Consider the following 14,143-nt stretch of genomic DNA (forward strand, 5'->3'; position numbering starts at 1 on the left):
TTAGCCTCATTCTCTGTGCAGATGCTCTTAACGACCGAAATGCTTCAGTCAGAGATTCTTTAGATCTACCTATGATGTCTATGTCATCTGCGTATCCGACAATTCGTACTGATTTGTTAAAGATAGTACCATTCGTATTAATTTGGGACTCTCGAATTATTTTTTCTAATGTCAGGTTAAATAAGAGACACGATAGTCCATCACCCTGTCTTAGTCCATTTTTGCAATGGAAGGGTTTTGAGAAATCGTTCTGGATCTTTACCACGCTCTCTGCTCCTGTGAGCGTAAGTTCAGTTAGTTGGACAAGATGAAGCGGTATTTTAAATTCTACCATAGCAAGTAGAAGTTTACTTCTATTAACTGAGTCGTATGCGGCTTTGAAGTCCACGAATAAGTGGTGGGTGTCGAACTCTAGGGTTTTTTCAAGGATCTGCCTCACTGTAAATATCTGGTCCGTTGTTGATTTATTAGGACGGAAACCGCACTGATATCCTCCTACTATTTCTTCAGCGTAGGGGAGAAGTCTTTTGTACAATAAGTCGGACAACACTTTATATGCCATATTGAGTAGAGTGATGCCTCTATAATTATCACATACCATCATGTCTCCCTTTTTGTGTAGAGGACACAGTACACCCAACTTCCAGTCTGTGGGTGTTTCTTTCTGTTGCCAAATTGCAGTTATCAGTTTATGCATGTGTTTCAAGAGGGTGTCGCCGCCGTTTTTGAAGAGTTCAGAAGGGAGATTATCCGAACCGGGGGCTTTGTTATTTTTAAGTGTTAAGATGGCTTCTTTAATTTCTTCTTCGGTGGGGAGTGGCTGCCGATCATCTTTATTAATTTGAAGCAAGGGATCCTCCATCTCGCCATCTTCATAATTGCCACTAAACAGTTCTTCAAAATGTGGCCGCCCATTATCCTGCATAAATAGGAAATTAACCCCAACGAAAGGGGCGTAGGGGACAGCATTGTCCTTCAGAGACTGTGGTATGTCTTGGTCTGCTGTTAGAGTTCCATCTTCACTGAAAATTAATTCTTCGTAAATCGAATCCTGTAAGCTCGATGAGATGCTGTTAATTTAAGGCATGCTACTATCTGATGAGAACGGATACCACGTTTATGCAGGACTTTCCTTACAGTTCGTGCGGAAATATGAGTTCCTTGAGCTTCTAACAACCGACTAGCGAGAACATTTGACGTTAAGGAGCTTAAATGCGGAAGTCTTAAAAAAACGTTCATCACGCTGATCTCTACAATTTATCTGCCTAATCCTGGTCTTCTAGTGTATTCTCCAGCCTGACGATACTTGGTAAGAGTATCATGGATGGTACTTTTGGCAATATTCAAATGATTTGCAATATAACGGATTCTGCGAACATCTTCATGTAATGTTATAACTTTTGCATTATTTTTGAGAGTCATACTGACACGATTTGAAAACTCGTAATGAACTTTGATCTGAATGTATCAGAATAAACGTGAAATTTATCGGAAATGCAATAAGAAATGTAAAAAATCTGTTGCTAGTAAACAAGATAAAGTATAATTTTTTGCCAAATGTCAAAATTTTGTTTAATGGTGACGCGATCATTTAAAAGCATTAAAATAACCGTTAATTGTTATGAAGGAACGTTTTTATTGTTAATAATTACTTCCTCCCCATTAAAACCACTATACCACAAACCATACATACTCTCTAGACGTTTCACGACCATGTTAATCTTTCGGATCGAATTAACGCCATCTCTTGATTGGAATGGGAACTATGTAAATAGACAAATTTTAGTTACGTGGGAATTTCAAATTATAAATTTTGCGGGATTTTTGATGAAATTTCGCAGAAAATTAAAACAACAGAAAGACAATTCAATGTTTTATTCAATAATTGAGTTAAAATTACCAAAAGTTCCATCTACATAAAAAATACCTACTAAAAGTATTGTCTAAAAGTTCTGTTAGTAGGTAGTGTTGTAATCGGGGCTGAAATACCAATATAACCAAAAATCATAGTTTTACGGTTTTACTGAAAACTTCAAATATTCCAATTTGTTTTCAAAATTCTAAACACTACTGCCATGTGTCACGTGAAAGCACTGATGTGTAATATTGAGTTGAATGAAAATTTTTGAAAGAATCTTGTAGGATGATTGTTTAGATAAATACCTTATAATCTTTTTTCTACAACCGTGTTAAAAATGCAATTTTTAGCACCCCATACGAGCGTTAAAAATGCTACTTTAAGGCACTAGGGCTTTAAAAATTTTTTAAGGCACTGCAGTTCGTATTGACCGTATATTCAATTTTGATGTAATGTCAAAAAATATAAAATTGGAATGTCAGTCAAGTTCAAGTAAAAGTTTTTGTAGATATTGTCCTGTTATTACGTTTGTAGAAAAAATATTGTATGATATGCGTGTTAAAAAGTACATTTTTAAGGCACTTATGTGAATAGGGAACTTGCACTAAAAAATGTTTTTGCATAAAATTGTTAATTTATGTTTTAAAATGTTATATTCAAAATATTACGTCTTAACAATGAATAGTGTACGTACAACATCTGATCAAAGTTCCGCGCCTAAAATTTCCGTTTCAAACAACTTCAAAAGCAAGAGCTGGGCCTGACGTCATAGGCCACTCGAATCGTTTGCCCGTTCGGTGGGCTATTGCATTTAATGCAGTTTGCCCATAGATAAATAATATAGTTGAAATATCTTGTTTTACTCTGTGGCAAAAATGATTTTTTCTGTGACAGGCAAAATATTAACATTTTATCTCTGTTGACATGTATCAAAAAGTTCTTTTTTATGAAATTACTTTTGTCGTTTCTTGTGTTGAAGAACAAAGAAGAAACAAGTAACTTAAAAATAAACAAAACTTTTAGTGATAAAAGTAAGAGTAACTAAAAAATATTGGTGCTACTATAGTATGCGGTCTACAGTCGGGTTTCTACATTAGCTTGCGGTCTAGCGAGGGATGCGGTATAAGTATAAGCTGAGATGAAAAAGATATTAACTTGTAAAATTACAATAATGATTCTTCTTATTTATGCGTATTATTAACTTTGTAAAGAAGGATTTTGTTGGCTATGTACACGTTCTATCGGTACGTCTGCTAATCACCATAATCTTTTCTCAGAAGGCTTTGAACACAATAATGAAAGGCTCCAGTAGGTACTAATAAACATTACAATAAAATATAATCTTTATTATAATACAAATTACACCGTAATCTTTTCCAGGATATACGAAATCCTTCGATTAGAGGTAGGTAGATCAAACCCACGGGGTAAACCGTTAACTATAATATAATGGTACCAAAACTATTGTTATAAACGGTTTAAGCATGCTTATTAATAACTCTTACTTATTTGCCTTGACACCTCGCATTTCTCCAATAGAATAGCTTTCACTACTTTTTATAAAAGTTGCCACCATGAAGACATCAACGGTAGGTAAGTTGTCAGACTTACCCGCGTTCGTCATATTATGCGTTTTAAACTCTTTACAAAGCAGCTCTCAACTTTATCAATTTCAGTTTAAAACTAAGCTGGTTGGGGAACTACTTTTACAATATATAAGATGAACATAAATAATACCTAGGAATTTTCCATTAAAGACGATTAAAATGTAATATACAGTAGACTGCTAAGCCCGTTTGACCGTGGCCCGTGACGTCAGACCAATAGAAGGACGTTCAAGAGCCTTTTAAGATATTTGAATTTTATAGCATTTTCAAAGCGTCGTAATTAGCGTACGGGTTAAAAATATTTGTTTTTTTCGCATGCAAGCGTTTTAAGATCATGTTACCTTATGTTTTTTAATATCATTTTAATATTTAAAAATTTATGCAAGTTCCCTATTGCAGAACTCGCTATCGCTCAAACTTTCACATGCGTGCCTTAAACGTGTACTTTTAACACTTATATCATAAATAACTATTACAAACTTCCAAAAATATATAGGCCCGAAATGTTGATGACACACTTGTCTATTGGAATAAACTGTTTCAGGATCTATTATATTGTTTTTTTTTAATGTGGAGAAACTAACGGAGAAACACAGCACGGGATGATCAATGTAAACTAAAAATTCTACTCATAAAAAAGGAGAGGAGGTTATAATACAATTGATTAAAATTGTGATTAAATCTAATTAAAAACGTAACACCACTATAATAAAATAATTAAGCCACAAACTGTAAAATAAAAAGTAAATAACAAATTAATTTAATTGTCAACTGTCAGTTGTTAAATATGTCAAGAGAATTGACTGACGGCGACATCTCTGGATTGGAATGGTAACTAATTTGCTTGTCTTGACCTTGACAATTTACGTGAAACGTCTATGAGTATGTATGATTTGTGCACTATACACTAAAAAATTAAAAAAAGATACAAAATGCGAGTGTCCGGATTTTTTTGACCAGGAGTGTATTATTTAAAATTTTTATAAATATCTTCATTATTACAAAAATATTTATTAAAATTCTTACACGTCTTCCTATGACATGGTAGTAAAGTATTTATTTTGCAAGCCGACTTTTCTCAATCAGTTATGTGTTCTAATTCTCTTAACTTTTCTTAACTAGCTGGCTTGAATTTTAAAGAAGTCTTTTGAAGTTGTTCTTTGTATCCATTTTTACTTACATACCATAGTAGTATAGTGACCGACAAGATCTATGAGAAATTTTAAAAACCAACCTGCTGATAATCCGCTATTGATACCTATTGTAACACTAACCCCCAGAGAGACATTACAGAGTTGTACTAACCTGTATCCAACATTTAAATAAAATTACCGAAGAAGTGTTGAATTTTAAATTATTAGACGTTATTAGTTGGTTTAAGTGCTTTTACAAATTGATCTTAACAATGGTTTTTATCAGTAAACAATCTCGCAATATAGTATTAAAAAATACTTGCGTTCATCCTTTTTTTTTAATTTAGGACTGGCAAAATAATAGCTATTTGTATAACAAGGAAGCAAAGTGCTATTTTTCCTCCCGAGAATTAAGTTTACTTCATTCAAGAATCATTCAAGGGAGGAAAAGTACGACTATGCTCCCTACAATCAGGTCAGGAAATGAATACTTTCGGTAGAGGTATGTAGGTGGAAAAATATTTTTCAGTTACGAAAATAAGTAGACATTTTGTTTTTTGGGTTCGTCAATGAACACTATTTATCGATATACATAAAAAGAAGTAAAACTTATTCCAAATCCATTAAAAAATATTTTTGTAAAATGTTATACAACATGTCTTTGTTTGTAACATTTAAAAATAATTAAGAGAAATTCCTGCGGTTGACCTGAATACAAATTTTTAAACAATTTTATATTTCCGGTAATTGCTAAGTACTTAATAAGTACATTTTCGTAGAATCATTAAATGGGGCGGGATCATTGTCACAATATTTAAATAACGCAATTAGTCATTCTTAAGCAGTATATTTTGTGGTTCTTTCAGCCAGAGTTTGTTGAAAAAAAGCGCGTTGTGATATAAAATTTAGTATTTATCAAAGAACAATAAATGTGGCGGCCATGGGAAAGTGATACGCATTTACCTGACGAAAATGAACCTACGGATAATTTAGAAGATAAAGATGGAAGTGCGGGGTCAAGTACTCACCAAAGGAAGAATTTGTGTGTAACTGAGCAAAATATGGTGTTAGATGTATTTGACGGACTTTCTAAAAAAATGACCAAATATGAAGCTGTTAAGCAAACGGCGATATTAACAAAAATTTCTTGTGTAACAGTGTACCGTTTAATAAAGACTGGTTCGAAATATAGAAAAACAAGAAAGGATTTGGGAAGCTCTTAAAAAATTCAACCTTACCTCTTGGAACCTATTAGTGAGACAATATATAATATGTATGCAGCTAAAATTATGCCTAACCTAAACAATATCATGGCAAAATTAAAAGAAAAACATATGGTTTATGATTGTTCCACAAAGACTCTGGGACGACTTTTGACCAAAAATGGTTTTAAATATAAAACTGTCAATAAGAGACAAACCATAATGGAAAGTAGCCGCCTAATAAAATGGAGGAATGAATATATCGAAAAAATTTTACAATACCGCAGTGAGTGTCGAGAAATTTATTATCTGGACGAGACTTGGTTTGATTCTCACGAAACGATAGATAAAGCCTGGGCAAACGGTTTAAGCAAATGCCAAATAGATGTACCTCATTCTAAAGGCAAGCGAATTTGCATATTACATTGCGGAGGACAACATGGATGGGTGAACGATGCGTTATTGTTGAGTTCCAAAAGTATTAAAGACAGTTCTCTAGACTACCACCAAGGCATCGAAGGGACGCTTTTTGAATCGTGATTTGAGAATACATTACTCCCAAATTTAAAAGCAAATAGCGTGATTGTTATGGACAATGCATCATATCACTCCAGATGCATTAAAAAAATTCCAACCAAACAGAGTAGAAAGGATGAAATTCAAGAATTTTTAATAGCCGAAGACCTATATTTTGAGGATCATTACACCAAAGATCAACTAATTCACGTTCTTCATACAAAAGTCGTAACTAAAGAACATATTGTAGATAAATTAGCCACTAACAATGGACATATGGTTTTAAGATTACCTCCATATTACTGTGTGTTGAATCCCATAGAATTGCTATGGGCTCAGTTAATAAACCATATCCGGAGGAACAACACATCTCCAAAAGATGCCCAAAGTGTTGTCGAACTAATAAAAACGGAGTTCAAAAATATCAGTGCTCAAAACTATCAAAATGCTATAAAACATGTAAAGAAGATTGAAAAGGATTACATGAAAAATGTCCCAGCCTTGAAGAAAATTATTATTAATTTGGATGAGAGTGATGAAGAGAACGATAATGACGATGAGTTGGAATAACCTTTAAATCCTATTGGAAGATCCCAAGTGAATGTGAATTTTTGAAGTGGCTAGTATATCATTTAATTTATGATAGTAAAAAGACCAATTGGTAACTTTTTGTGGCATCGCATGTGACATGTAAGTAAATAAAAACTATTTTTTTCATACCTGTCAGTCTAATTTTAACCTGTTTTACTTTAACTTATGATGGTGTCATGTCCCCCAAAAGCTTTTTCCATGTAACAACGACGACTTTCGTTGCACAGCTTTTTACTTTTTTACAAAATATATACCTCTTACAAAAAATTTTGTACTTTTATTGTGAACAAATTTAACTTCTTTTATATAGTGAGGTCCTAAAATAACGGATAAATTCATTTTCTACGTAAATTATAAGGGCATACGAAAAATCCTCAAATATACACAAAAATACACTTTCTCAATAAAATCATTTAACTACCTCCTTAACCGCCCAAGGGGTAATAGCTACCCATCTAAAAAGTTTAAATAAAGGCGTGTGATACGGAGTTTAAGAGGGTTTTCAATTCTCTATTCAGAAATGTAATATTTTTGATTTTTGGACTTGATACTTAAGAAAGAAGTTATTTTATTTCTTACATAAAAAAGTCCTCGATTCAAATAGTTGTCATGATTGACTAGTATATTTGTTATCTGGTTGACAAAAAAGTAACATCGAATCTTTTTAAACATTTAGGTAAATGTCTCAAAAAGTAGCTATTATCCTTATGGGGTTAAAGGGGTAGTTGAACGATTTTATTGAGAACGTATATTTTTGTGTGTAAAAATTGACCTGGTTCAGGAGTTTTCATCTACTTTATAATTAAGTACGTAAAAATTATATTTATCCGTTACTTTAGGACCTGACTGTATAATATATTAATATTAAGTGTTCATTGACGAACTTGTTAAGAACCGAAGCACGGCTAATAAAAAAACTTGTAAATCCACCAAAGCAACATTTTTATTTTCGTAACTGAAAAAATATTTTATTTTGCCAATCTTAATTTTGGAAAAAGGGTGAAGGTACATTTTTCTAAATACTAGATATATATAATACGAGGTAGTTTACTTGAAAAATAATCAGTATATCGATCAATTGGTAAAAACATTTAAGTACACAAATTAATAATTTGAAATTCAACACTTTCTCCGATAATTTTATTTGAATGTTGGATACAACTCTGTAAATGTCTCGCTGGGGGTCTGTGTTACAATAGGTATCAATAGATACCTATTACCGGATTACCAGTAAGTCGTTTATTAAAATTTCTCATAGATCTTGTCCCTCACAATACATGTACATATATCTAATAAAATCTTAATTAATAGTTTTCTGCGTTGTTTTTAAAGAACTGTAAATTCTTCCGCGAATATAATTGGTACATTATTCTCTCAAATATCTCAAATATAATTGTTACATTGTAAGCCATTAAAATGTTTGAACTCCATTAGTTGCTAATATGGACATCGCAAAAGTCTACGATAGTGGATATTTTTATAATATAAAACTAATCAAAATGAATTTAGGTAGTTATATAAATTATATTTCTTGAATAAAACTCCTCGCTCTGTATATTTTTGTTAATCAACAAATGGGCCTCGATTTTTGACCCTTCGCTTCGTTATCGAACGTATTCGCTTCGTATCTATTTAGTATACGAAGCGAATACGTTCGATAACGAAGCGAAGGGTCAAAAATCGAGGCCCAGGACCGCTGTTATGGTATAAGGTGCCCGCCTGAAAAACTAGCATAGGCGCCTGTCCGTTTTTTTAAATTAATATTTCGTATAATACCAACAGAAAAAATCTCATTTTGGCGCCCTCTAAACAATGGCGCCCGCCTGCAGCGCATCCCTTGCAGGCCCGTTATCGCTGGCCCTGATCAACAAAAATGATAACGATTCCTTCGTTCATAAAGATTCTGACCGATAGAAACCTACAAAAATAAAAATTTTAGCGGTTATTTTTTAACGATTTTAATTTCCAATCGTGTAGAAAGATTTTTCATCACGTGTTTAAATCTGTCCAATCAGATTATTATTATAGTGGGAATTTTCTACCTAGATTATTACAGCGGGAATATTTTTAGGTAGATTGTTTCTGTTTATTTACAACGAATTTCCTAGTTTTGGCAACTGACAAATTTAAGAAAATGAACCATAATAAACTTTTAATTCTGCATCTGATGTCAAATTATCACGAGGACAACACAAATCGGCAATTTTAAGCGCTCGATTGTATTTCTGTAAGATTATTTCATGAATAAAACTGTATTTATAAATAAGTTTAACTAATGTTTTTTTGGTGTTTTCATCTGAATATTTGCTAAACTGAGCTGTTCACTTTGACAAGTTTGAAAAATGAGTCACATTAATTGGGATAAATGTCACTGAATGTTTTTATACAAAGACTTGAATTTTATATGTAAGTATTAAAAAATAATCCGTCGAATATTACACGATAGTAAGAATAAATAAGAAAATAATGCTCCAATTTTTTCTTAAACTTGTTTCCAATCGGCAATAGTCACTCGAGCCCTACGGGCTTTCGTGTCTATTGCCATGCAACAAGATTTCGAATTCACTCACTCTCTTGTGATATTATGTTAGATTATTTTTTAATGATTTTAACTTCCGATCGTGTACTAAGATTTTTCATCACATGTTTAATTCTGTCCAATCAGATTATTAGTACAGTGGTAATTTTCTACTGTACAAAATTACGGTGGGAATTTTCTTAAGGAGATTGTTTCTGTTATTGCAACAAATTTCCTAGTTTTGACAACTGTCACATTCAAGAAAATATCCATAATAAACTTTTAGTTCTGCATCTAATGTCAAATTGTCACGAGGAGAACACAAATCGGCAAAAAGCGTCACGACTTCACGAATCGTCGTCATGGAAATCAATATCGTCGTCGTGGTAACCCATTATATTGAAAGTTTGGTTTTGACAACCTTGTCAAAGAATTAATTTGTGTATTTTCACTTCTAAATAAAAATTTATATAACTCTATTTTTTGTGGATTTTTTCCAAACGTACGGCCCTAGAAAAAATATTGTTCCTAACTCATGCGGAAAGTGTCTTCCCCGCACTCGACTGCTTGCCCGAACTCCGCTATCGCGTCGTGCGGGTCAACGACAGTCTCGTCAGTCTCGTGCGTGAAAGTATCACTTTCCGCACTAGTTAGGAAATAGTATATTGTGCAACAAGTGCAGAAAGGTACTAATTTCTCACGAGTTTGAAAAGTTGCGGTACGAGCGCAAGCGAGTGCCGCAATTCAAACGAGTGAGAAATTACCTTTCTGCACGTGTTTCACACTATACTTTTTCTACAAGCACAGTTTTTCCTAAAAATAAAAATCACAATTTCCAAACGACGATTAATTATAATAGGTACCTATGTGATAAATTTTAAACTGTATTTAATTAATACCTACTAATCAATTTAAATTCCTTATACCTAAATAAATTGCACAGAAATCAGTTACAAAATTAATGCACTGCCTTAATTTGTTTAAATTTAAACAATTATTACACATTATTGACATTATATTTATGCAGTCACGGATTTACACAAAACCTACTTCATTCGACGTCTCTTGCACAGGTTGCTAAATCCTTATTGGTTATTTGATAATTATAAAATGTTTAATAAGAATAAAATTGTAAAATAAAACAGTTGTAACATCCATAATTTAGTTTCTATGCTATAGTTAAATATAATAATTGTCTTATAGGTTATATATTTGTCTAAAGTTTAACCACGGATGTAAACAGAATATAACGTTACTCAGAATGCGGTAGTCCACGGACGTAAACAGAATATAACGTTACTCAGAATGAGGTAGTCAACTGTGCAGAAAAGAACTTTGCGGCACAGAAACGTCACTTTGCGGCACAGAAACGTCACTTTTCTGCACACTAATGTCAAATATCTTATACTGTGAGAAAATATCAAGTTTGCTAACATAAAACCGTGCAGAAAAGTGCACTTTGAATAGTGGTTGTAGAAAAATAACTATTTTACACGGATTTTTAAATAACAATTTTGATAAAATGTTGAGTTTTTTTTAATATACATATCTTAAAGCCGAAGTTTCAAGGAGTTGACTGCGATCTGCCAAATACCTCTGAGTCACTGTGTGGGCAAGTACAGTTGTTTAAACAATTGCTCTCTGGGATACATAAATTGAATAACTTCTAAACTATAAAATTGGTCGATCTAGTTGAAATTTAGCACATTTCAATAACTCATTAATTAGCATAATTTCAAGTAGGTATATTAGAAGTCATTATGCAAAAACTAATATTATTAGCATTTATAAATTAGTGCAAAATTAAAGAATTTTTGAAATTATCTCGGCCAATTGTTTATGTAATATTTCAATTTACAAACTAGCAAATTAAAGATTTTTTTAAGATCTACACCAGTGGTTCCCAACCTTTTTCGGCCTACCGCCCATTTTTCCAAAAACAAAATACTTAACGCCCCCCTTAAAAAACTCTTCCATTCTTAAAATTAGTAACGCACTTTCATTCACAATTGTTTTACCTTTTTTGGGTCAAAGGCTACCTTAAATATGATTCGACGGCCCCTTAACTAATCCAAGCAACAACAAATTAAAAAAAAATGTTTTATTCATAAATACAGTAGTCATGTATTGATCAAACTTTAACTTAAATACATATCATAAAAAACAATATAATAATGATATAACATTTTTAATGAGAAGGCTGAGCTTGATGTAACGATAGTAATCTGTCAATATTTGGTTCCATACTTGTCATCAGCAATCTTAAATCACCGCGCTCCACTATGGACAGTCTATTTCTCTTCTTTGTTAATAAATTGCTGACTATGCTAAATCCTGTTTCGGCTAAATAAGATGAAGGAAAGGCAACGAAAAACTTCTTTGATGCAGCCCATAAAGCTGGATATAATACTGAAATTTGACATTGCAGCCAAAATTCTTGATATCCATTTTTAAATTTCACTTTTAACTCTTCATTTGTTGGCAATTCTATCAATTTCTCCTGTAGTGATAATTCTGCTGTTTCTAAACTTGAGAACGGTTCTAGCACCCAATCTGGAATAATCAGACCAAGGATATCCTGAAATCTATTCCTAAAATCTTCTTGAAGTGCTTCCAAGTGCTGGCAATATACCAGAATGTCTTCATCATTTGTCTCCACAGAGGAAAGATTTTGAAACTGATGAAATTGTCTCCGACCCAAATTTTGCCTATACAAATTAAGTTTTGACACGAACGAGGAAATAGTTCCTTTTGCTTTGATCAAATTCAAATTATCACCTTGTAGCTGTAGGTTTGTTTCATTAAATTTATCGTATAAATCAGTTAAATAAGCAATATCGCTCTTAAATTTTAATAAATTGTCTCTCAAAGAATCATCTTTGCTTTCAAAAAACTCTAAAACTGAGTCAAAGAGATCATAAAATCTTTTTAGACAGGTACCCTTCGAAAGCCATCGAACTTCTGTGTGCAACAATAAACGATTAAAATTCTCGTCGTTTTCATCACACAGTTTTCTAAACAATCTATCATTGAGAGCACTGCTTCTGATCTTGTTAACTGCAGTAATTACATATTGTAGTGAACAATGAAGGCGATCACTAAGATTTTTTGCAACTAAATGCTGTCTGTGAATTACACAATGCACGGCGAGTATATTTGGTACCGCTTTTTTCAAATATGCAATATGCTATCAGTCCGCGGTGTCGTCGAACCATTGCCGGAGCACCATCTGTAGCAACAGTTATGACATTTTCCAGAGGTATACCTTTATCTGTAAAATAGTGTCCCAGAACATCAAATATCGATTTGCCTTTAGTATCTGTTTCCAGTGTTCTTACAAATAACAGTTCTTGACAGATTTTTTCACTTTTTATGAAGCGAACGTACGCAAGAAGTAAAGACTCATTGTTTGGCAGAGTTGATTCATCAAGCTGTAAAGAAAACTCAGTAGTCTTTAAATAATCAGTTAGAGAACGCTCCACATCCTCAGACATTTCGTCAATTCGTCTCTGTACCGTATTATTGCTTAATGGAATTTTTTTAATAATATCAGATGCCGGCTGGTGCAGTACAGTCCGCAAAACTTCACTTACAGCTGGCAGTATTAATTCTTCGCCAATAGTATGGGGTTTTCCTGATTTAGCTATAAGTCAGGAAATGTTATAAGAAGCACGTAGCCCATCATCGTCTTGCTTTGATACTGCTGAAAAGATACTAGCTAAAGTTGGACATTTGAAATGTTGTTTTTTGAGCATTTCAAAATATGATAAATTTCTGTCTTTTCTGTCGGGATGTATTTTGGTCAAATGTTCTTGTAATCGTGAAGGTTTCATGGCTTCATTTGAGAAAACTCTCTGGCAAATTAAACACATTGGTAATGCCTTATTAGAAGGCGACTGAATAAAACCATACTTCAAATAATCGACATTGTATTGTCTGCACTTTTTCTTTGGATCGGACATACTGTAGGTATATCTGTAAAAATAAATATGCTGTAGCCACCGCTTTGATAATTTTAAATAATAAAGTTTTAAATATTTTTTTAGTTAGCAAAATCAATATTTCAGAGTGGCGGAATATCCAAGCAAGTAGTCGAGAAATTTAAAACATGCCACAAGTAAATAAATATACACTGAGAGAAGAATTTAAGGAAAAATTACAAAACAACTTATTAAAAAGTACCATACTGTACACATATTATAAAAATAACTTTATATTCAGTAAATAGTTTATTTTTGGCAGTCTATGATCAGATTACTATTCAGTATAGTAGATTTTATTAAGATTTTTTGTACTTTTTCCCCAATTCTTCTCTCAGTGTAGGTAGGTCCTAATTAACTTTTTACTTTGATCCAGTTTGTGCAAGTTGGTACTTTTTGAATATTTTACAATAACTATACATATAAGGAAACAAATTTAGATTTATTACATTTTTACAAATACCTCGTAAATTACGATAGGGAAAAATAATAAAGAATTATAGTAAGTGAATATAAATGCCACGTAGATACTTACCTTTGTGACAAATATGTATTACAATAAAATATATTTCTAATAAATGCACTGCAACTTTCTGCAAATAACACACAGAAAATTCACCACCCTGCTTTAGCGAAACAATCTCGAATGATTAAGTTATGCCTGACCATGCCGCTGCGCGAAGGAGGAGCCAAAATTCACTTAACCCTGCTGTCCTGTTCGGGTCTATTTGACCCAAA

At 32.7% G+C, this 14,143-nt stretch overlaps 2 protein-coding genes across 5 annotated transcripts in view; one reads left to right on the plus strand and one right to left on the minus strand.

Annotated features, from left to right (window-relative positions):
* The window catches only part of LOC126883261 (ephrin-A4), a 443,595-nt gene that overhangs the window by 201,526 nt on the left and 227,926 nt on the right, over positions 1 to 14,143 (minus strand). The window lies entirely within an intron of this gene.
* Positions 6,389 to 6,886, plus strand: LOC126883751 (uncharacterized). Its single transcript, XM_050649416.1, has one exon. The coding sequence runs from the start codon at positions 6,389 to 6,391 to the stop codon at positions 6,884 to 6,886; it is 498 nt and encodes a 165-aa protein (XP_050505373.1).

This window comes from Diabrotica virgifera, chromosome 4 (assembly GCF_917563875.1).
Source record: "Diabrotica virgifera virgifera chromosome 4, PGI_DIABVI_V3a".
Taxonomy (NCBI): domain Eukaryota; kingdom Metazoa; phylum Arthropoda; class Insecta; order Coleoptera; family Chrysomelidae; genus Diabrotica; species Diabrotica virgifera.

Coding starts and splice junctions, on each gene's coding strand:
- LOC126883751 (XM_050649416.1), top strand. CDS start 6,389: ATGGACAATGCATCATATCACTCCAGATGCATTAAAAAAATTCCAACC.